This window comes from Neoarius graeffei, chromosome 3 (genome assembly GCF_027579695.1).
Source record: "Neoarius graeffei isolate fNeoGra1 chromosome 3, fNeoGra1.pri, whole genome shotgun sequence".
In the NCBI taxonomy this organism is placed as follows: Eukaryota; Metazoa; Chordata; class Actinopteri; order Siluriformes; family Ariidae; genus Neoarius; species Neoarius graeffei.
This window is the reverse complement of record NC_083571.1, coordinates 16,756,176-16,780,542: the sequence shown is the minus strand read 5'-3', so window position 1 is coordinate 16,780,542 and position 24,367 is coordinate 16,756,176. Positions and strand designations below refer to the sequence as shown.

The 24,367-nt window shown below is 44.2% G+C and overlaps 1 protein-coding gene across 6 annotated transcripts in view; it reads left to right on the top strand.

Moving 5' to 3' along the window:
* trdn (triadin) overlaps positions 1–24,367 on the top strand; it is a 265,042-nt gene that overhangs the window by 103,490 nt on the left and 137,185 nt on the right. For all 6 annotated transcript variants that reach the window (XM_060916449.1, XM_060916445.1, XM_060916447.1 and 3 more), the window contains 2 exons: positions 2,889–3,863; positions 23,255–23,359. In XM_060916449.1, the coding sequence (XP_060772432.1) occupies positions 2,889–3,863; positions 23,255–23,359 (1,080 nt within the window). The remainder of the gene's footprint in view (positions 1–2,888; positions 3,864–23,254; positions 23,360–24,367) is intronic.

Sequence of the window (24,367 nt, the reverse complement as noted above, 5' to 3'; positions counted from 1 at the left end):
AACAAGAGCTCAAACAGTTAAATTATATTCATAAACACACATTCTATTTACTTCTTTTTTATTTGTTTTTCTCATGATTAACAAAAAGAATGCATATACAGTACCTTATTAGCACATCGATGAGAAAGTAATTTATATTAAAGCAATGAGCATGTCAGTCCTTTATCCATTAACAGCTTTATGAGATGATCATTAAAGCTTTGTGCTTGAAATACAGCTGTGACAGCAGACGCATCTAAAAACCTTTCAGCTTCAGCTAATTTAGTCGACATAATGAAGAGGGGAGTTTGTGAATACAGAGTAATCCAGCTTTTGTACTGTGTAGACATTTTCATTTAATTAAACCATCCTTTTTGCAAATGATGCTTTCATAGTTGCTAATGTTTGCTTTTCTTAATCACATTTCACCTCCTCTTATACCACAGTGTTGAATTCTCGATTTGGATTGGTCAGGTGTTGATGAATTTTCTACAACAGCAGCTCTGGCAGTCTGGTCAGCTGTAATTCAAATCGCAGGTTTTTGTTATAAACATGCCCTCCCCATTGCTCCCATGGTCAAAAAAAGCAGTGAACATATCTTCTAGGATGCCTGCATGGTAGATAGAATGTGATAAAGTGGAGAAAGTGCCCAATTGGCTGCCCTTCAAATGGAAAAATAGAGTGATGAAATACCCTCTAGGGTGACAGTGGATAAAATGTGATAAAGTGCTCTAATAGTTGCCCTTTAAATGAAAAAAAAATCCTTCATGAAATGCCATCTAGGGTGCTGTGCTACACATGAAAAACCATGACAAAATGCCATCAAGGGTGCCCTTCCAGAGGAGAATATGTAATGTAATTCCCTATAGGGTTCCCACATTTGCAAAGAAACATGATGAAGTGCCTACTACGGTGTCCTTCCAGTGGAAAATACATGATGTAGTGCCCCATATGGTCCCCATGCATGCAAAGAAACATGATAAAGTGCCCTCTAGGGTGTGCTTCCAGTGGAAAATGCAATACAGTGCCTTGTTGGCTTCCATTCATGTGAGAAAAGAAGATGAAGTGCTTTCTAGGGTGTGACTATGTGATGAAGTGCCCTTTAGGATTCCTTGCTTGCAAGAAAACATGATGAAGTACTCTCTAGAGTGACCACCTAATGGGGAATATGTAATGCAGTGCCCAATAGCATTACCCTATTTGCAAGGAAACACAATAAAATGCCCAAAGTGTGCCCTTCCGGTGGAGAAAATGGGGATGCAGTGCCCTACAGGTTTCCTCTACTTGATGAATTGCACTCTACAATGGCCTTTGAGTGAAAAAATAGATTTACTGCCCTCTCGATTCTCCTTAAAAACAAAACAAACAAAAAATATTGCCTTCTATGGTGCCTCTATAGTAGAAAAAAAACATGAGGTAATGCCCTTTATGTGCTCCTTAAACAAACAAACAAACAAACAAACAAACAAACAAACAAACAAACAAACCCCTTGCCCTCTATAGTACCTTTATAGTAGGAAAAAAAAAGAGGCAATGCCCTTTACGTGCTCCTTAAAATAACAAACAAAACAAACAAACAAACAAACCCCTTGCCCTTTATGGTACCTCTATAGTAGGAAAAAAAATGAGGCGATGCCTTTTACGTGCTCCTTAAACAAACAAACAAACAAAAACCTTGCTCTCTATGGTGCCTTTATAGTAAGGGGGGGGGGGGGGGGGGCGTGTTAATGCCCTTCAGGTGCTCCTTGAAAAAAATAAAATGACACAAAAAAAATCCTTGCCCTCTGTGGTGCCTCTATAGTAGGAAAAAAATCATGAAGAATCATGCCTTTAGGTGCTCCTTAAACAAACAAACAAACCTCGCCCTCTATGGTGCCATTATAGTAAGAAAAAAATAAAAACATGTTCTTTAGGTGCCACTTCAAAAACCAAAACAAAACCCAACCAAGCAACCAACCCTTGCCCTCTATGGTACCTCTATAGTAGGAAAAAAAAATGAGGGACTGGCTCTTAGGTGCTCCCTTTTTTTTTTTTTTACCCCTGTGTCTCAGACAGCCTGTGCCTCCCCCTGTAAACAGATGAAAAGTATGAAATGTTTTTCTTTAACAAATGAAAATTGTTAGCATTGAGAACTTACTGTGGTATAAGAGGAGTAAAACAATTCATTAGTGTGTTCTTGTGGAAAAATGGTCTTATAGCAACTAATCATGATTATTTTCCTTTAACAGCATGCCCCATTGTGTGACCATCTGATTCATTACTTATAACACTAAATAATTTATATACATTTTGTAATGTTTGCAAATAATTTCATAATTTTATCATTAGAATTCATGGAAAGAGAATGCTATCAATATTTTAAATGATTATCACTGATTTGACATTCCAAAAAAAGAAATTAATTTGATCAAGCTATTAAATTCTCACCTGTAAAATTAACATTTTTCTTCTTGTTTGATGATGGCTGATTATTATTTAAAAAAATTGACAGCTGATTGATTCTTAAGTTAATCATCATATAAACACCTACACAATTATTATAGCCATTTTCATGGAAATGCTAAAAGCATGAACAGTCATAATTTCAAACAGCATGCTTTCATTTTCCTCTGGATCATCACACTGATAGCAGCTTATTTACACACTGATTTTTAGCTAAAATGATCAGCAACTATGGAGCAGCTGTATGCATCAGTATTAACCTCATTCAAAGCTTATGCAACAATCTGCAAGTTGAAGGCGATGCACTTGCAAAAGCAGCTTCTGGACATAAACATAATTGTCAGTCGAATACATTTTGGAGTCTTTAAAAATCTGATTAGAAAATCTAACAAATTCATGAAGCTGTTTCTTGTTTTGGATCTCATGTGTTCTGATATTTGTTACCTAAGTGAGATAAACAACTTCAGTTGCAGCACTGCAGGCGAAAGACATCATTGAGAAGGAGGAAGACAAGAAGAAGCAGATGGAGAAGGAAGAGGATGATGAAGAGGAGGAGGAACCTTCTGCAGTACAGCAGGAGAAAACAGAAGCAGATGAAGAGGAGAAAGCTGAAGAGGATGAGGAAGATGAGGAGGCTGACAGAGATGAGGATGAGGTTCAAGTCAAGGCAGAAAAAGAGAAAGAAGAGAAAAAAGCAAAGTCTTCCAAAAAGCCTGAGGTAGACACAAAGGACAAGAAGAAGAAAAAAGAAAAAGAAAAAAAGGTAGAAGAGGAAGAGGCAGAAAAACTGGAGAAAGAAAAGCCTGAAGTAGTTACAGTGAAGAAGAAAAAGAAAGAGGGCGCTGACAAAACAAAAAAGGAAAAAACAGATGTTAAGGATGTTGCTGAGGAATGGAGAGCAGCAGAAGAAAAAACAGATGCAGAAAGAAGACCAGATGTTGATGAAGATGCTGGAGAAGAGGATAAGGACACTGACAAGATCTCTGAATTTGAGGAAGAGAAAAAAGCAGCAACAGAACCTGTTGACATGGCAACAAAACAAATAGCAGCAGAACCTGCTGATGAAGATGAAGAAGATAAAGAAACAGACAAGGAAGTCATCACTGATGATGCCACTTCTAGAGTTGTGTCTTCCTCTGAAGAAAGCAAAGATGATCATGATGATGAAGAAGAAGAAAAAGAAGCACTTATAGGTCCAATAGCTGATGAAAAAGATGAAAAATCTGCTAAAGTCACTGATGAGAGAAGAGCTGATGAAAAAGATGAGAAGGATGAAGAAGATCTCAAAGACACAGCTAAAATGGACGCTGCAGAAGAGAGTGATGATGACCAAAAAGACAAAGATGACCAAATTGAAGACAAGGTGGAGCAAGATGCTCTGAAGGCTGAGCAGGAAACCAGAGATGATGCAACAATCATATCTACTGCAAAACTAGAAATTGGTAATGTTTCTGAAATAGATGTTGATGATGATGAAATCATAAGAATGGATGTAGTGGGCAATAAATTATGACAAAGTATTTGATCACTCTTAGTCAAATAGAGAATTGGCAAGGGTCACTTCAAGGGTCACACTTCTGATGATACTCATCTCATTATCTCTAGCTGCTTTATCCTGTTCTACAGGGTCACAGGCAAGCTGGAGCCTATCCCAGCTGACTACAGGCGAAAGGCGGGGTACACCCTGGACAAGTTGCCAGGTCATCACAGGGCTGACACATAGACACAAACAACCATTCACACTCACATTCACACCTACAGTAAATTTAGAGTCACCAGTTAACCTAACCTGCATGTCTTTGGACTGTGGGGGAAACCGGAGCACCCGGAGGAAACCCATGCGGACACGGGGAGAACATGCAAACTCCACACAGAAAGGCCCTCGCCGGCCACGGGGCTCGAACCCAGACCTTCTTGCTGTGAGGCAACAGCACTAACCACTACACCACTGTGCCGCCCATCTTTGCATCTTTCTTACTAAAAAAAAAGTCCAAACAGGAAGGCATGTCAAAAATCCAACTGCCTCACAACCACAAAAAACACTAGTTAGTGACATTACCTATGCACTTAACAAGCTATCTTAATTGTTCAGTGCTTCAAATAATGACATGTAAAATCTTGATAGCATAGCAATGTTGCCAAAATTTGTCTTCCCAGGCTTGGTTTTGCTCAGTAAGAAAAAAAAGGAGAACGTTGCTACTATGTCTGTGAAGGTTCTCAGTCATCCAGGTCATCATAAACCGTAGGTGCTAAAGAAGGCAACTGGACTTGCTTGAAATTGTTGGGGTTTTGCTGGGATTCGAACCTGGTTCGTTGGTGTGATGATCCAGCAAACCCCCACTAGGCCACCAGGGGGATGACTCAAATGCAGAGGCGTGAGGCAGAAGTAGAAAAAGTATCAAAAGGTTTATTTATACTATGTACACTATATACAATCCAGGGCAAAACCAAAAAAAAAAAAAAAAGAGTATAATCCAAAAGTTCAAAAAGAAAAAGGCAAAAATGCAAAAGCTCAGAAGATCCACAAAACACAGTCACTACTAAATCCAAAAGAAAAGCAAAGTGCAAAACAAAGAACACGGTATAGAGGAAACTGGAGATAAACATAACAGCACAAAGACTCCGTGACAAGAGGACTGAACTCAGGGGTATAAATACACAAACTAATTAAGGACACAGGTGAAGATAATCAGGACAAACAGGCAATTAACAAAAACACAAAACACAGGAACAGTGGCGGCCTCTAGAGGCCAAAATAAACATGACACGAAAAGGAAATAACAGCGGCCTCTAGAGGCCAAAACAGTCCAAGTCCTAACAGGACCACCCCCTCTAGGAGCGTCTCCTGACGTTCCCAGGGCGATCCGGATGGGCCGAATGGAAGTCCCGACACAGTTCTTTATCTAGGACATCCCGAGCAGGAACCCAGCAGCGCTCCTCAGGACCATAGCCCTCCCAGTCCACCAGGTATTGCAACCCGCCGCGGACCCGGCGGGAGTCAAGCAGGCGTTGCACAGTGAACACAGTCTGCCCCTGGAAGATGCGGGGGTGGGGGGTCCTAGGGGCAGGGGCATACGTAGATGTAAGTACGGGCCGCAACAGGGAAACATGGAAAGTGGGGTTGATCCTCAGAGTCCGGGGCAACTGGAGCCGGTAGGAGACAGGGTTCACCCTGCGCACCACCTTGAAGGGGCCAATGTAGCGAGGAGCAAGCTTGCGGTTCTCCACCCGCAGCGGAAGGTCCTTAGTGGACAGCCAAACCCGCTGCCCAGGGCGGAAAGCGTGTCCAGGTCTTCTATGGCGGTTGGCCGGAGTCTGGTTGGTTCTGGAGGTCTGGATGAGGGTCTTCCTGACCTTGCTCCAGGTCTTGCGACACCGTCTCACATATTGGTTGACCGAGGGCACCCCCGCGTCCTCCTCCTGGTCCGGAAACAGAGGTGGCTGGAACCCGAATTGGCACTGTAATGGCGACAGCTTGGTGGCCGATGACTGCAGGGTGTTGTGGGCGTACTCTGCCCATGGCAGCCAGGTGCTCCACGATGTCGGGTTATCCATAGCCAGGCCTCGCAGGGTGGTTTCCAGGTCCTGGTTGAGCCTCTCCGTCTGACCATTGGACTGTGGGTGAAACCCAGAGGAGAGGCTGGCAGTGGCTCCGATGACCTTGCAGAACCCGTGCCACACTCGGGAGGAGAACTGGGGCCCTCGGTCTGAGACGATGTCCTGTGGAAGACCAAAGACTCGGAAGACATGATTGAACATAAGTTTAGCTGTTTCAAGAGCAGAGGGGAGTTTGCACAGTGGTATGAAGCGGCAGGCCTTGGAGAATCTGTCAACTATGACCAAAATGACCATGTTACCTTGTGACTCAGGGAGACCTGTGATGAAGTCGACTGCCACGTGGGACCAGGGACGCCGGGGAATGGTCAGAGGATGCAGGAGACCCTGGGGACGCTGTCGTGGGTTCTTGGTTCTGGTGCAAACCTCACAGGACAGGACAAATGACCTTACTTCCTTCTCCATGTTAGGCCACCAGAAGCGTCTTTTCAGGAAGTCCAGGGTCCTCCGAGCTCCTGGGTGGGCGGTGAGAGGGGAAGAGTGACCCCCTGGAGAACCTTGGCCCGGGCTTGATGTGGGACGTACAAGAGGCCCGGTGGCCCCGTCCCTGGACCGGGGTCCTGGCGTTGGGCTCGTCGAACAGCCTCCTCAATACCCCAGCAGACAGGGGCCACAATCCGGGACACCGGGATAATAGGCCCAACTTCATTCTCCCTGTTAGTGGCAGAGAACAGCCTGGACAGTGCGTCAGGTTTGGTGTTCTTGGAGCCGGGGCGGTACGAGAGGGTGAAGTCAAACCGACTGAAAAACAGGGCCCACCTAGCCTGTCGAGGGTTCAGTCTCTTGGCTTGCTGGAGGTACTCCAGGTTCTTGTGGTCAGTCCAAACCAGGAATGGATGTTGCGCTCCCTCCAGCCAGTGCCTCCACTCCTCAAGGGCCAGTTTGACCGCTAGCAGTTCTCGATCCCCCACATCGTACCGGGACTCCGCAGGACTCAGGCGGTGGGAGAAGTAAGCGCAGGGGTGCAGCTTTCCTTCCGAACGTTGAGAGAGCACCGCGCCGACACCACTGTCCGAGGCGTCCACCTCCACGATGAATGGTTGGGAGGTGTCTGGGAGGACCAGAATGGGTGCCGTGCAGAAGCGGTCCTTGAGGTCTTTGAATGCCTTTTCTGCCTGAGGAGACCAGACATAAGATCCACCTGTCCTTTTGGTGAGGTCTGACATGGGTGCTGCCACAGAACTGAAGTTCCTGATGAACTTGCGGTAGAAGTTAGCGAATCCTAAGAACCGCTGAACCTCCTTAACGGACTTGGGAGTAGGCCAATCCCGGACGGCCAGGGTCTTGGTAGGGTCCATTTGGAGTTGGCCTGTCCGTACAATAAATCCCAGAAAGGAGACCTCGGGAACATGAAATTCGCATTTCTGGGCCTTGGCGAACAGATTGTTCTGTAGCAGCCTCTGGAGAACCTGGCGGACATGGTGGCGGTGCTCCTGCACGGTCTTGGAGAAGATAAGGATGTCATCGAGGTAGACAAAGACGTACAGGTTAATCATGTCCCTTAAGACGTCGTTGATTAGGGCCTGAAAAACAGCTGGTGCGTTGGTGAGTCCGAAGGGCATCACCTGGTATTCGTAGTGCCCAGACGGGGTGTTAAAGGCAGTCTTCCACTTGTCTCCCTGTTGGATACGGATGAGGTGGTATGCGTTCCGTAGGTCCAACTTGGTGAAGACGGTGGCACCTTGGAGCAGGTCGAAAGCAGTGGACATCAGCGGAAGGGGATATCGGTTGCGCACAGTGATCTTGTTCAGGCCCCTGTAGTCAATACATGGTCGGAGCCCCCCATCCTTCTTGCCGACAAAGAAGAAGCCGGCACCAGCAGGTGAGGTGGAGGGTCGAATGAACCCAGAGACCAGGGCGTCTTTGAGGTATTCCTCCATGGCCTTGCGTTCTGGCTGAGAGAGGGAAAACAGTCTGCCACGAGGAGGGGTAGTCCCAGGGAGCAAGTCGATGGCACAGTCGTAGGCCCGGTGCGGAGGAAGAACGGCGGCCCTGCTCTTGCTGAATACCTCCTTGAGATCCCAGTACTCTGTGGGAACTTGAGATAACTCGGTGAGATCAGGGGGCTCGGCAGGAGACACAGGAGAGCTAGAGAGCAGACAAGAGGCATGGCATGCAGGGCCCCATTCCACAACCTGGCTTGTTACCCAGTCTATGCGAAGGTTGTGGCGAGTAAGCCAAGGAAGGCCTAGAATAACTGGGAACTCAGGTGAAGGAATCAGGTGCAGGGATATTTCTTCCTTGTGACCTTGAGACTGGAGGAAGACTGGAGAAGTAACTTGGGTGACCCTTCCATCACCTAACGCTTGGCCATCGAGGGCAGACACAGACAGTGGGACTTCAAGAGGTGCAGTCGGAATATTGATGCTTTGGGCGAAGTGAATATCCATAAAGTTCCCAGCCGCCCCTGAGTCTATCAAAGCTTGACAAGAGTGGACAGACTCACCCCAGGAGATGGAGACTGGGATGTAGATTCCTTGGCCAGGGAGTCCGGGAGAGAGGGTAGGCCCCGTCACAACCCTCCCTCGGCTGGACGGGGCGGTCCTTTTCCCAAGAGTTCGGGACATGATGCTCGGAAGTGACCAGGCTTGCCACAGTAGATGCAGCACTTATCCCTCCTTCTGCGCTCCCTCTCAGATGCGGAGAGGCGAGTACGACCCACTTGCATGGGTTCTGGACAGTCACTGAAGGAGGTAGATGGTTTCCAGGTAGAGGTAGGGAGGCTGGGGGGGCTCAAGGCTTGGTGGCGTTCTCTCATCCTGTTATCCAGACGAATAGCATGTGAGATGAGGGTTTCGAGGTCACTTGGGCATCCAATAGAGGCCAGACCATCCTTGATAGGGTCAGACAGACCATGGTGGAAGGCTGACACCAGGGCAGTCTCGTTCCATCCACTTACTGCTGCGAGCGTTCGGAACGAGATGGCATAATCTGCGACGCTTCCTCCTTGCCGGATGGACATGAGCTTTCAGGCTGCGTCGGTACTGATGTCTGTCTGATCGAAGACCCGAAGCATCTCTTCAGAAAACAGCTGGAAGTCAAAGCACTCAGGTCCCTGTCTCTGCCAGATAGCAGTAGCCCAGGCTCGCGCCTTACCAGCTAATAAGGTTATCACAAAGGCAATCTTGCGGCGATCCGTAGTGTAGGTTGTAGGCTGAAGCTCAAAGGTGAGTTGACACTGGGTAAGGAACTCTTGGCACTCACTGTGCTTGCCGTCATACCTCTGTGGTGCAGGAAGGCTGGGTTCGCGAGGTGAAGGCAGCATGGCAGGAGGCACTGGAGCAGGAGCTGGATCAGGAGCTGGAGATGCAGGCAGAGATGTCAGCTGTGCCAGGGTTTTCCCAATTTGCTGAAGCAGTTCCTCGTGGCGAGCAAGGGCCTCACGTTGGCTGGTGAGCGTATGTCCATGGTCGCTCCGAAGCGTGTCAAAGCTGCCATAATTCCCTGAAGGTTGGCCGGGTAGACAGTTGAAGCAGCCTCTGCTGAGTCGGTCATGACGGAGTCTTTCTGTTAGGGTTTTGCTGGGATTCGAACCTGGTTCGTTGGTGTGATGATCCAGCAAACCCCCACTAGGCCACCAGGGGGATGACTCAAATGCAGAGGCGTGAGGTGGAAGTAGAAAAAGTATCAAAAGGTTTATTTATACTATGTACACTATATACAATCCAGGGCAAAACCAAAAAAAAAAAACAAAGAGTATAATCCAAAAGTTCAAAAAGAAAAAGGCAAAAATGCAAAAGCTCAGAAGATCCACAAAACACAGTCACTACTAAATCCAAAAGAAAAGCAAAGTGCAAAACAAAGAACACGGTATAGAGGAAACTGGAGATAAACATAACAGCACAAAGACTCCGTGACAAGAGGACTGAACTCAGGGGTATAAATACACAAACTAATTAAGGACACAGGTGAAGATAATCAGGACAAACAGGCAATTAACAAAAACACAAAACACAGGAACAGTGGCGGCCTCTAGAGGCCAAAATAAACATGACACAAAAAGGAAATAACAGCGGCCTCTAGAGGCCAAAACAGTCCAAGTCCTAACAGAAATCCTTGAAGATGTTTCACCTTTCATCCAAAAGGCTTCTTCAGTTCTGTCTGACTAGTGGGGAGTTCCAGGTATTTATCCTCTAGTGGACCAAAAGCAACCCTAAGGATAGTCATTGAGGTCACATGGATCATTGACCCTCCTTTGCCAGCCTGGAATGTCCATCGCTGAACAGAGGACGTGGACACCACTTATCAGCCACTTACAATGTGTCCTTGGCACACTCCCCAGAAAACTGAATGCACATCAACACCAAGACTCAGCTGACTTCAGTTACTCACATGATAGCAGAGAGAGCCAATAGATCACCCTAATGACCCTCTAGGCTGCCAACACCGTTCACACCTGGCCTCCAGTGACCCTAACTACCTACAGGATGCCTGAAAGGGTCAACTATCCATATGACATCAACAACTCTCTTTAAGGCCCGGTCCCACTGCACTTACGGATGCAAAGAGGATGTAAAACGTAAAAAAATCTTTGCCATCCGTTGGAAAACGCTATGCGTCCGTTGTGTACTCATTGCATACATGCTTCATACGCTCTATCCATCGAGCATCCGTCCACTGTGATTTCATCCGCGCAAAAAGTTTTGAGCTGCACAAAACTTTTAGAACGGATGAACTTTCCGCCGTGTACGATGTAAATCCGCGACATATACGAGTAACAAACATTCTATGTCCGTTATCATCCGTTAAACGTCTGCTGTATCCTCTATGCATCCTCTGGGCATCCTCGCAACTCACATCCGCTGCAGCTGAAAACGGAAAGAGGGAGGAAAGATAAGGTACATGAAACGTCTATTCATCATTAGTAGCACGGAAATAGAAAGGATGTAAGCGTATGCATCTCGTATATAAAGTATTCAAAATGGACAAAGCGTTTATATCTGGGATGTATCTCGTATATTTAGGATGTCTGGAGTATGTCTAGAGTATGTAGAAGGACACCTAGCGGACAATCGATATTTTGTATAAAAAGGGGGAGAAAATCATCTAGTAGTAGAGATGTATCGATGTAGCCGCCAGCACGTCTTTCCGCTTTATGCTGACGGCGTGCGTGCTGCATCCCTTTATTTCCGCAGAGCAGACGCAATTCATACCCCCCGCATGCGCAGTGAACGGTCTGCATCCGATATACATCCGCGCAACATCCCCTTTGTTTCCGTTAGGCGTACGTGATGCATTCCCTTCATCTGCTATGCATCCGCTCTTTCTGCTATGCGTCCGCTTCTCAGTTATCACCGGTAACCCCTTCGGAGCTGTCATCCACTTCCATCCGCTTTCATCCGCTAGGCTTCCTATGAACATGCGTTTAACATCCCCGCTATATACTACCCACGTCCGTTCTTTTCCGTTCTGTTTTCGCCAATTTTCGGCAATTTTGTCCATTTCTGGAGCGGATGAAAACGGATAGCGCCACCCCCGAAATTTTGCTCGTCCGCTGTGTCCTTTTTGCATACGTTTTGTGTCCATCGGCCAGTGGGACCGGGCCTTTAGGGTTGCTTTTGGTCCACTACAGGATAAATACCTGGAACTCCCCATTAGTCAGCCAGAACTGAAGAAGCCTATCGGATGAGAGGTGAAACATCTTCAAGGATTTCAAGCAAGTCCAGTTGCCTTCTTTAACATTGTGACTAGTGTTGTTGTACTCAAGACTGGTCTCAAGACCACTTTTTGAAGGTCTCTGTCTCGTCTTGGAATTGACCGCATTTTTACTCTGTCTTGTCTCGGCCTCTGACATAGAGGCCTCAGAATTTTATTTCAAAACCGGTCAAGACCACAACTGTTGGGATTTCACTAAATTGCTGATGCATTGTCAGATTTATTTGTCAACATCGTTACTGTGATTGGATGTCAAATTTCCTGTTTCAAATGCAACCAATAACGGGACTCATTGCTAATTTGAAAATTTTCTTCCTGTTAACAGCTGTCACCCCTACCTGCCTCCCTTCAAGTGAATTTAATGTCCCTAAGCTACATTTTTTTTTTCCTTGGACAAAGCAACAATCATTACGTTGAGTGACCATGTGTTTTCGAACCATAGCTGATCCAAAAGTCTATAAATTAATGGAAAATCAATAAAATCAACCGATTTTCATGGAATCTGTAAAGACTGATCTGGAAGATCCTGACGGGGTGTGTGGCATCACACGTGTAACAATCCAGGTATCAATTTCATTCATGTGTGCAGCAGTGGTTAGACCAGACTCAATATGGAATGACGTTTTGGAGAGAATTCTGAGAGTGATTGGGATTCTTATATGTTGGATGAAGGGGCAGATGATTATAAAGGATATTCTGGAGTAAATGGCTATTTTATCAAGCCCCCAAGATGAGAAACAGATGCTAGTTCACTCAGCTCACGACAGTCCCACTCACTGCTGATAGCGCACCACCAGCCAGAGAGAATTGGAAACAGATTGGTTTGTGGCTTTTTATTCTCAGCTGGCCACTGCAAAATATCTCATCTCATCTCCTCTAGCCGCTTTATCCTGTTCTACAGGGTTGCAGGCAAGCTGGAGCCTATCCCAGCTGACTACGGGCGAAAGGCAGGGTACACCCTGGACAAGTCGCCAGGTCATCACAGAGCTGACACATACACGCAAACAACCATTCACACTCACAGTCACCAGTTAACCTAACCTGCATGTCTTTGGATTGTGGGGGAAACTGGAGCACCCGGAGGAAACCCACGCGGACACGGGGAGAACATGCAAACTCCACACAGAAAGGCCCTCGCCAGCCACGGGGCTCGAACCCGGACCTTTTTGCTGTGAGGCGACAGCGCTAACCACTACACCGTTGTGCCACCCAGTGCAAAATATATGGAAAATATTTACACATGCCTCAATAAATGCAGAAATACAACCCCGATTCCAAAAAAGTTGGGACAAAGTACAAATTGTAAATAAAAACGGAATGCAATGATGTGGAAGTTTCAAAATTCCATATCTTATTCAGAACAGAACATAGATGACATATAAAATGTTTAAACTGAGAAAATGTATCATTTAAAGAGAAAATTAGGTGATTTTAAATTTCATGACAACAACACATCTCAAAAAAGTTAGGACAAGGCCATGTTTACCACTGTGAGACATCCCCTTTTCTCTTTACAACAGTCTGTAAATGTCTGGGGACTGAGGAGACAAGTTGCTCAAGATTACGGATAGGAATGTTAACCCATTCTTGTCTAATGTAGGATTCTACTGTAGTTGCTCAACTGTCTTAGTTCTTTTTTGTCGTATCTTCCGTTTTATGATGCGCCAAATGTTTTCTATGGGTGAAAGATCTGGACTGCAGGCTGGCCAGTTCAGTACCCGGACCCTTCTTCTACGCAGCCATGATGCTGTAATTGATGCAGTATGTGGTTTGGCATTGTCATGTTGGAAAATGCAAGGTCTTCCCTGAAAGAGACGTCGTCTGGATGGGAGCATATGTTGTTCTAGAAGCTGGATATACTTTTCAGCATTGATGGTGTCTTTCCAGATGTGTAAGGTGCCCATGCCACACGCACTAATGCAACCCCATACCATCAGAGATGCAGGCTTCTGAACCGAGCGCTGATAACAACTTGGGTCGTCCTTCTCCTCTTTCGTCCGAATGACACAGCATCCCTGATTTCCATAAAGAACTTCAAATATTGATTCGTCTGACCACAGAACAGTTTTCCACTTTGCCACAGTCCATTTTAAATGAGTCTTGGCCCAGAGAAGACGTCTGCCCTTCTGGATCATGTTTAGATACGGCTTCTTCTTTGAACTATAAAGTTTTAGCTGGCAACGGTGGATGGCATGGTGAATTGTGTTCACAGATAATGCTCTCTGGAAATATTCCTGAGCCCATTTTGTGATTTTCAATACAGAAGCATGCCTGTATGTGATGCAGTGCCGTCTAAGGGCCCGAAGATCACTGGCACCCAGTATGGTTTTTCCGGCCTTGACCCTTACGCACAGAGATTCTTCCAGATTCTCTGAATCTTTTGATGATATTATGCACTGTAGATGATGATATGTTCAAACTCTTTGCAATTTTACACTGTCGAACTCCTTTCTGATATTGCTCCACTATTTGTTGGCGCAGAATTAGGGGGATTGGTGATCCTCTTCCCATCTTTACTTCTGAGAGCCGCTGCCACTCCAAGATGCTCTTTTTATACCCAGTCATGTTAATGACCTATTGCCAATTGAGCGAATGAGATGCAATTTGGTCCTCCAGCTGTTCCTTTTTTGTACCTTTAACTTTTCCAGCCTCTTATTGCCCCTGTCCCAACTTTTTTGAGATGTGTTGCTGTCATGAAATTTCAAATGAGCCAATATTTGGCATGGAATTTCAAAATGTCTCACTTTCAACATTTGATATGTTGTCTATGTTCTATTGTGAATAGAATAGCAGTTTTTGAGATTTGTAAATTATTGCATTCCGTTTTTATTTACAATTTGTACTTTGTCCCAACTTTTTTGGAATCAGAGTTGAATAATCTTTAAAACATACACTATTTCAGTGTAATTATTGAAAGAAAATATTGAATGGGCGATAACAGGGGACTCAACGAATTGTGCAAATGTCAGATCAAATGTCATTTATTTAAAAAAGGGTTTCTTTTTTGCTCTAATAATTCCCATGTGGTCATTCTGGTGGTGAAGAACACCTGATGAATCTGATTTATTATTAGTAGGTGACACAAAATCTGCCTGCTTCGTTTGCACAAACCTTACCCACTGTCGCTTGAGATTAGATTAGATTAGATAAAACTTTATTGATCCCTTTGGGCAGGTTCCCTCAGGGAAATTAAGATTCCAGCAGTATCATTACAGATAAACAGAGAAAATAAATAGAGAAAACTTCTAGATAAATGTATTTTAATTATTTACATATACAAATATAAAAAGAATAAGATATGGGTAAGGGGGGGAAGGAGGGAAAAAGGGGGGCGGAGGGGGGCGGCAGGAGAGATATTGCACATTATATTGCACATTGTCTGGTATTGCTTATTGTTAGGCTAGGTTACTGCTCCTTCCCATCCTCTGTCCTCCTGTTACCCCTCCCCACCCCCCCAGAGAGGAGTTGTACAGTCTGATAGCGTGAGGGACAAAGGAGTTTTTAAGTCTGTTCGTCCTGCACTTGGGAAGGAGCATTCTGTCACTGAACAGGCTCCTCTGGTTGCTGATGACGGTGTGCAGAGGCTGACTGGCATCGTCAATGATGTTCAATAGTTTGTCCATAGACCTCTTCTCTGCCACCGTCACCAGAGAATCCAGCTTCATGCCAACCACAGAGCCGGCCCGCCTGATCAGTTTGTCCAGCCTGGATGTGTCCTTCTTGGATGTGCTGCCCCCCCAGCACACCACGGTGTAAAACAGGACACTGGCGACCACAGACTGATAGAACATCCACAGGAGTTTCCTGCAGATGTTAAAGGACCGCAGCCTCCTAAGGAAGTATAGCCTGCTCTGTCCCTTCCTGTATAAGTGTTTGGTGTTGCATGTCCAGTCCAGCTTGCTGTCCAGCCACAGCCCGAGGTACTTGTAGGAATCCACAGCCTCCACCTCAACTCCCTCAATCAGAACTGGTCGTGACCTTGGTCTGGACCTCCCAAAGTCAATGATCAGCTTCTTGGTCTTCCAGGTGTTGAGCTGCAGATGGTTCCTGTTGCACCACACAGCGAAGTCCCTCACCAGGCTCCTATACTCCTCCTCTCTGTCATCACTGATGCACCCAACGATAGCTGTGTCATCGGCAAACTTCTGAATGTGACACAGCTCCGAGTTGTAGCAGAAGTCCGCGGTGTACAGGGTGAAGAGAAGAGGGGCCAGCACCGTGCCCTGGGGTGCTCTGGTGCTGCTAAATCACAGTGTCAGACGTGATGTCCTTCAGCCTGACATACTGCGGCCTGTCAGTGAGGTATCTGGAGATCCAGGTGACCAGCGAGGGGTCCACTCGCATCCTGTTCAGTTTGTCCTGAAGCAATAGGGGCTGGATGGTGTTGAAGGCACTCGAGAAGTCCAAGAAGAGGATCCTCACTGTGCCATTTCCCTTATCCAGATGCAAGCAGGCTTGGTGTAGCAGGTAGATGGCGTCTTCCACACCGACACCTGCATGGTATGCAAACTGCAGACAGTCCTGGGCATGTTGTACCTGGGGTCTGAGGAGGCTGAGGAAGAGCCGCTCCAATGTCTTCATCAGATGTGAAGTGAGTGCCACCGGTCGGAAGTCGTTCAGCTCGCTGGGCCGATTCTTTTTGGGAACTGGAATGATATATGATGTCTTCCAGAGGGTTGGCACTCTCCCCAGCTGCAGGCTGAGGTTGAAGATGCGTTAGAGTGATTCACCCAGTTCAGCAGCACAGGTCTTCAGTAGTCGGGGACACACCTTGTCTGGGCCTACTGCTTTCCTGGGGTGAAGCTTCCTCAGTTTATCTCTGACTTGGTCTGCAGTAATGCATGGAGGAGTATGTGTTGAAGTGGGGGAAGAGGGGGCTGCTGTGATGACTGGGGGGGAGGTGTGTTGAGGGAAGAAGGAGAGATGGCTGCAGTGAGGGAGAGGGTGGGGGGGACGTGGGCTGGTTGAACCGATTGAAAAAGTCATTCAACTCATTCGCCCTCTCCACTGTCCCCTCAATTACTCTGGTCTTTGTATTGAGCCCTGTGATGGTTTTCACACCTTCTCAGACCTCCCTCATGCTGTTCTCCTTCAGCTTCTGCTCCACCTTTCTCCTGTAGCTGTCCTTAGCTTCCCTCACACAGCATTTGACCTCCTGCTGTGCTGCTTTCATCCCCTCCCTATCCCGCCTTCAGGAGCAGGCCTTCTTCCTGTTGAGGACAGCTTTGACTTCTTGTGTTACCCCTGGCTTGTTATTAGGGTAACACCGTACAGTCTTAGCGGGGGAGACCACGTCTGTACAGAAGTTAAGGTAATCCGTCAGACAGTGTGTCAGCCCCTCTGTCCTCACAGTGTAGGCTAAGCAGCACATCCCAGTCCATGATGTCATAACAGTCCCTGAGGGCCTCTTCCATTTCAGGGGACCACCTCCTGATGGAGCTAGTTGTTGCAGGCTGCCTTTGAACCAGGGGGGTGTACTTCAGCTGTAGAAGAACCAAGTTGTGGTCAGACTTCCCTAGTGGGGGGAGGGGTGTGGCTCTGTATGCATCCCTCACATTAGCATACAGCAAGTCAATTGTCCTGTTGTTCCTTGTTGGACAATCCACAGCCTGGTAAAAAGCAGCCAAAGTAGAGTTCAAAGTAGCATGATTAAAGTCCCCAGAAATTATGATAAATGCCTCAGGGTGCTGTGTCTGCAGCCTTGCTGTGACAGAGTGAATCCTCTCACATGCAGCGTCTGCGTCTGCCCTTGGAGGGATGTAAACACAGATGGTGATCACGTGACTGAACTCCCTCGGCAGATAATATGGCCACAGTCTAACGGCTAGCAGCTCCAAGTCCGGGCAACGTAAAATTGTCTTTATATATGTCCCGGGTTACACCAGCGGTTGTCAACATAAATGATGAGTCCCCCACCTTTGCTTTTCCCGCATGTGTTAGTGTCTCTGTCGGCCCTCACAACAGTGAATCCCCACAGGTCCACGTTAGCATCCAGTACAAGGTGTGTTAGCCATGTCTCCGTAAAGATAAGCTGCTCTCCTGGTAAATCCGCTGGTTGTTCAGAGCGGAAAACTCGTCGACTTTATTCGGCAGTGAGTTCACACTCCCCATGATAACAGAGGGAATGGATGGTTTGTAGTGCTGCCGGTTGTCCGTTAGCCTAGCCTTTAGCTTAGCTCCAGCCTCGCAGCCCCTGGGTTTCCTCCTCAGCTCCACCAGGATGGGGTGTTGTATCCCGGCTCGTTCCATTGTTTTCAGGGCCAGCAGCTCCTCTCTCGAATAAGTGAGAAAACTGGCTCCTGGTTGCGTGTTAAAGTTAAATATATCCATGTTATATAGTTAAACACACTATGTCTTCATAAGAAGAGCAGAAAAGTAAAAAAAAAAGGTGGAAAAAAGAGGTTTAAAGAGCTAAAACTACAGAGCTACTGGAGAGGCAGCCGTCTCACACAGCGCCCATACATGGTGTCATTTCTTGAAAATTTGTGAACTGAATGTCCTGTTCTATATGAATCTGAACATCCAAATACAACACAGTGCTTTCCCATTTTTGTAAGATTCCAACAACAATATCCAATTTCAGCAAGTAAACAAGCACGGAGTCAGATGAACATAAATGAACCAGATAACCGGGGTTCTACACTTGACGTCATGTGAGATTAGCCCAGGGGCAAGGCTGCCTTTTTCTGGGATCCGGAAGCCACGATTTTTTGATAGTTTTGTGCTTGATAATAAAATAAATAATTAATATGATTTCCCCCCTGCTTTATTATTCACTTTGGTCATTACTAATGATATATATTCATTTTTAAACATTACAATGAGGCATGACATACACTTTCGCATACACTGGTCTGGTCCGGGTCTTGACTCGGTCATGCCCTACCTTGGTCTCAACCCCTCAAATTCTTGGTCTTATCTTGGTCTTGACACACTTTGGTCTTGGTCAAGACTTGGTATCAATTTAGGTGGTCTTGACAACAACAACAACAACAACACTAATTGCTAGTCAAGTAATTAAAAAAATAGTCAAACAGTCTTTTCTATAATTAAAGCAAGCACTGTTTCACTATTTTCACTGAAATTCACAAATTGATGCTATTTGATTACTTCAGTTAAATGTTGATAATCAACAGCAAAGAAAGTGTCAAACTGAACCCCAATTTACAGCCACAAACTGGCTACAGGTTTCTCTTCCAGCTTCAATGCATATGTTTTTGATATATTGTTCATGACAAGAATGAATAAATTAGTGCAATAAATTCGTGTATCATATTGCACTATACAAGGACATACCATTTCATAAAATGCACTTGTGTGGATAACCAGGCTCAGCTGTTGATTCTGGAACTGAGAAAGCGCAGCATGGAAGCTCATGTCCATCAACAGCGCCCTTATTAAAGCTCACCTTTTTTTGATGGAGGATGCAACATCTATAGGAGCATCTGGTGTGTTTTTTTTCTAGGCTGATAATGATCCAAGAGTTAAACTGCCATGTTCAGCTGTAGCCTTCAAAAAAATTACTTTGGACCAGCCTGTGAGCTGACATGCACCACTGTGTGTGTGTGTGTGTGCGCGCGCGTATATATATATATATATATATATATATATATATATATATATATATATATATATATGAGATGAGATATAACACACACACACACACAGTGGTGCTTGAAAGTTTGTGAACCCTTTAGAAATTTCTATATTTCTGCATAAATATGACCTAAAACATCATCAGATTTTCACATTGTTGGTCAGGACATCATGCCACAATGCAAGGACTTCATTTTGTTTTACAAGATGACAAAACTACTGGAGGATTTTTACTTCTGTTTATTCAGAATTATTTTAAAGAAAGAAAGTGCATGAAGTAAAAAATTATCAACATTCCATTCAAGCAAAATAAAAATGACATACATGTGTAGTCTTACACAATGTGCAGTTGATGGTAGAAATTGGATTTATCTTGCATGAATATAAATATTGTATTGTATGCCTCGCTACTGTTTTTTTTTTCTCCCACTGCCCTGAGTAGCCAGCTAGTTTATGTAACCCTTACTCAGTAGCAGTGTTGACAGTAGGGATGCTATAGAGGACACAATTGACAATGGATAAATATTTACACAGCAACTGACCTAGATGACATGATGATTTTAATCACATCAACAGACAAGCTAGAAACAATGAAACCGTTGGAGCTAGAGAAAGAAGATGGAGGAGTCTAAATTTGCTGATGATATTTCCAAACAGATGGCATGGAAGAAGAGGAGGGAGAGATTAAAAACAAGAGACTATAATTGTGATATAATGATAATAATATATTTCCTACAGTTGGTTCCAGGTTTCAAAGTAGCTAAAAATGAGAGAGGAAACAAGATGGCGAGGCAGATGACTATCTAACTTAGACACAGATGTACACCGAGGACAGAGTCTCTCTTTCAGAGAAAAAACTTGGATGAGCTAAGAACCCTTATCTGGTTAAAGAACCCTTGGGGAACCATGATTTCTAAGAGTGTACCTCTAAAACACTAATCACTACATCGCTAGAAAAAGATCTAGAGCTCGATATTGAACCCAAGGACAGAGTGTTTTTATTTCAATGGGTTCCCATTTAAGAAGCCATGTTTTCCATTATTCAATATAATTTTGTTTCTTATTTATTTTATTAGCTTTGCCATCAATGCTCAAATTAATTTTAAAAAAGTATAAAAATATAAAAAAAATCTTTATAAATTAAATAAAAGGGAAAAATGAAAATAAATAAATAAATGTAACCACAATTATAAATTGTAATTGTAATTATTTAATAATCAATTATTAATTGTAAGTGATTAATTGACAATTAGCCAATTACTGTGGGCCCAAGGTATATTTAAAAAAAAAAAAACCTATAAAAGTATAAAAAGGTTAAAAAAAGAGTTTTAAAAAACCCTATAAAACAATGTAGTCTACCAAAAACATAAGACAGGATGTGCATGACTACGGAATGAATTACAATGTCTTGCAAAAGTATTCATCCCCCTTTGTGTTTGTCCTGTTTTGTTGCATTACAAGCTGGAATTAAAATGGATGTTTGGGGGGTTAGCACCATTTGATTTATACAAAATGCCTACAACTTTAAAGGTGCAAATTGTTGTTTTATTGTGACACAAACAATAATTATGATGAAAAAACAGAAATCTGGAGTGTGCATAGGTATTCACCCCCCAAAGTCAATACTTTGTAGAGCCACCTTTTGCTGCAATTACAGCTGCAAGACTCTTGGGGTATGTCTCTATTACCTTGGCACATCTAGCCACTGGGACTTTTGCCCATTCCTCAAGGCAAAACTGCCCCAATGCCTTCAAGTTAGATGGGTTGTGTTGGTGTACAGCAATCTTCAAGTTACGCCACAGATTCTCAATTAGATTGAAGTCTGAGCTTTGACTAGGCCATTCCAAGACATTTAAATGTTTCCCTTTAAACCACTCCAGTGTAGCTTTAGCAGTATGTTTAGGGTCATTGTCCTGCTGAAACATGAACCTTTGTTCCAGTCTCAAACCTCTAGCCGACTCAAACAGGTTTTCCTCCAGAATTGCCCTGTATTTAATGCCATCCATCTTTCCTTCAGTCCTAACCAGCTTTCCTGTCCCTGCAGATGAAAAATATCCCCACAGCATGATGCTGCCACCACCATGCTTCATTGTACGAATAGTGTTCTCAGGGTTTGTGCCACCCATGGCATTTCCCATGATGGCCAAAGAGATCAATTTTAGTCTCATTTGACCAGAGAATCTTCTTCTATGTGTTTGGGGAGTCTGCCACATGCTGTTGGCAAACTCCAAACGTGTTTTCTTAAACTTTTTTTCTGGCCACTCTTCCATAAAGCCCCATTTTGTGGAGTGTATGGCTTAAAGTGGTCCCATGGACAAATACTCCCATCTCCACTGTGGATCTTTGCAGCTCCTTCAGTGTTATCTTTGGTGTCTTTGTTGCATCTCTGATTAAGGCCCTCCTTTCCAGGTCTGTGAATTTTGGTGGGCGGCCTTCTCTTGTCAGGTTTGTAGTGGTGCCCTATTCTTTCCATTTTGCTATAATGGATTTAATGATGCTCTGTGGGATATTCAAAGTTTGGGATATTTTTTATAACCCAACCCTGATCCATAGTTCTTCACAACTTTGTCTCTGACCTGTTTGGAGTGCTCCTTGGTTTTCATGTTGCTTGCTTAGTAGTGTTGCAGAGTCAAGGTCCTTCCAGAACAGGTTGATTTATACTGACATCATATGACAGATCATGTGACACATTGATTGCACACAGGTGGATCTTAATCAACTAATTATGTGACTTATGAAGTGAATTGGTTGGACCAGCTCTTATTGAGGGGTTTCATATGAAAGGGGGTTAGGGTTCCCCAACCCTAAGCTAATACAGACATACCCCAAGAGACTGGGAGCTGTAATTGCAGCAAAAGGTGACTCTACAAAGTGCTGACTTTGGGAGGGGTGAATACCTATGCACACTCCAGATTTCTGTTTTTTTCTTCTTAATTTTTATTTGTCACAATAAAACAACAATTTGTACCTTTAAAGTTGTAGGTATGTTGTGTAAATCAAATGGTGCTAACCCCCCAAACATCCATTTTAATTCCAGCTTGTAATGCAACAAAACAGGACAAACGCCAAGGGGGATGAATACTTTTGCAAGACACTGTACATTTCAATTATGAAATTGACAAGTGTGAGGGTTGTTGCAATCATAATAATTTAAAGCAAAATAAATAATAATTAAACATTGTAGATTTAAAAGAGCTAAGATTGTCCGTGTTTAAATTTATTTAATCTGAAAGAATATTCAAAATTCTTGTAGTTCTAACAACAAAGGATTTCTGGTAGGTTGTGGTTTTACACTTATGAACATTATACTTAACACTGCTGCTCAAGGATGTGACTGAGCTCAAGGATGTGGTTGATCTTGAGCAGCAAGGACCAGGTTGCACTGAAGGAGATACAGACTATGGGACATTTTAAAAAGAAAACCATATCTAAATATTTATGCCGATAGTTAAGAGGAAGTAGATATAAAACTTTTAACCTATCACTATATGACACTGAACCCGAAAATGATAACTTCAGGATGTAATTAGTAGCACGCCTTGGTGTGCATTCTATTCTGCAAATAAGTTCTACCGATTGTGGAGCCGAAATTTGTGTGGCATTCCCCAAAAGAGGCCTGACTAGTGTGAGCTATACACATCTTCAAACATTCACAGACTGAATATATCTAGTGTTCCTCTTAATGTAGCCCAGAAGTTTGTTGGCATGAAAAGTATGTTCAAGCACTTCTTGTTTCCCTATGAGATTGTTAGAGAGATGAACACTCCTAAATGTCATGGTCTTCAAAACTTGGTACCATTACCAAAACATGGCAACTTTAGTTTTAGTTTTACTCCATGGCTGTTTTTGCTCTGCTCTTTTCATTAAAAGAAAGAAAGAAACAAACAAACATTACAAAATAAAATAAAATGCAATAAAATAAAAAACAATAATGCATTTTCTATCCACTGTGTTCTTGGATTTACAGATACCAGTAAACTCGAGAAAGAGGAAGTGGTGAAGGAGGCTGAGGTGGAACAAAAGGAGGAAGTAATATCTGAAGATGAGGAAACATCAAAACCAGTGGTTGAAGGTAAATGATATAGACAAGAGTAAACAGTTTCATCAAGTATACACAATATAAACTAATATAATCAACAAGACAAGCAACCCATTAAATTTGCCTTATGAAATTGATGAAACAGTATATCAATGTGAATTAAGTGAAAACATTTTAAATATTACAATAATGATAAGGGCGGCATGGTGGTGTAGTGGTTAGCGCTGTCGCCTCACAGCAAGAAGGTCCGGGTTCGAGCCCCTTGGCCGGCAAGGGCCTTTCTGTGCGGAGTTTGCATGTTCTCCCCGTGTCCGCGTGGGTTTCCTCCGGTTTCCCCCACAGTCCAAAGACATGCAGGTTAGGTTAACTGGTGACTCTAAATTGACCGTAGGTGTGAATGTGAGAGTGAATGGTTGTCTATGTGTTGGCCCTGTGATGACCTGGCGACTTGTCCAGGGTGTACCCCGCCTTTCGCCCGTAGTCAGCTGGGATAGGCTCCAGCTTGCCTGCGACCCTGTAGAAGGATAAAGCGGTCAGAGATAATGAGATGAGATGAGATGAGATGAGATGAGATGAGACAATAATGATAAGAGGATGCTAGCTGGAGACAAGTGAAACAACACAGGTTTTGTTGTGCTAATAAAGAAGAGGTAAAAGGGTAAAAGTTACAGCTTTACCTCCGACACTGGAGACTCCTTCCAACAAAAATAGCCTCAGTGAGGCTGTAGCTCCTACTGGCCACTGTTGTTGTGTGTGAGTTTGAAATCCCATCAATCCTGTGGGAGGAATTGCGATTTTTATGAAATTGCATATCAAATCAAATCAAATCAAGTTTATTTGTATAGCGCTTTTAACAATAAACATTGTCGCAAAGCAGCTTTACAGAATTTGAACGACTTAAAACATGAGCTAATTTTATCCCTAATCTATCCCCAATGAGCAAGCCTGTGGCGACGGTGGCAAGGAAAAACTCCCTCAGACGACATGAGGAAGAAACCTCGAGAGGAACCAGACTCAAAAGGGAACCCATCCTCATTTGGG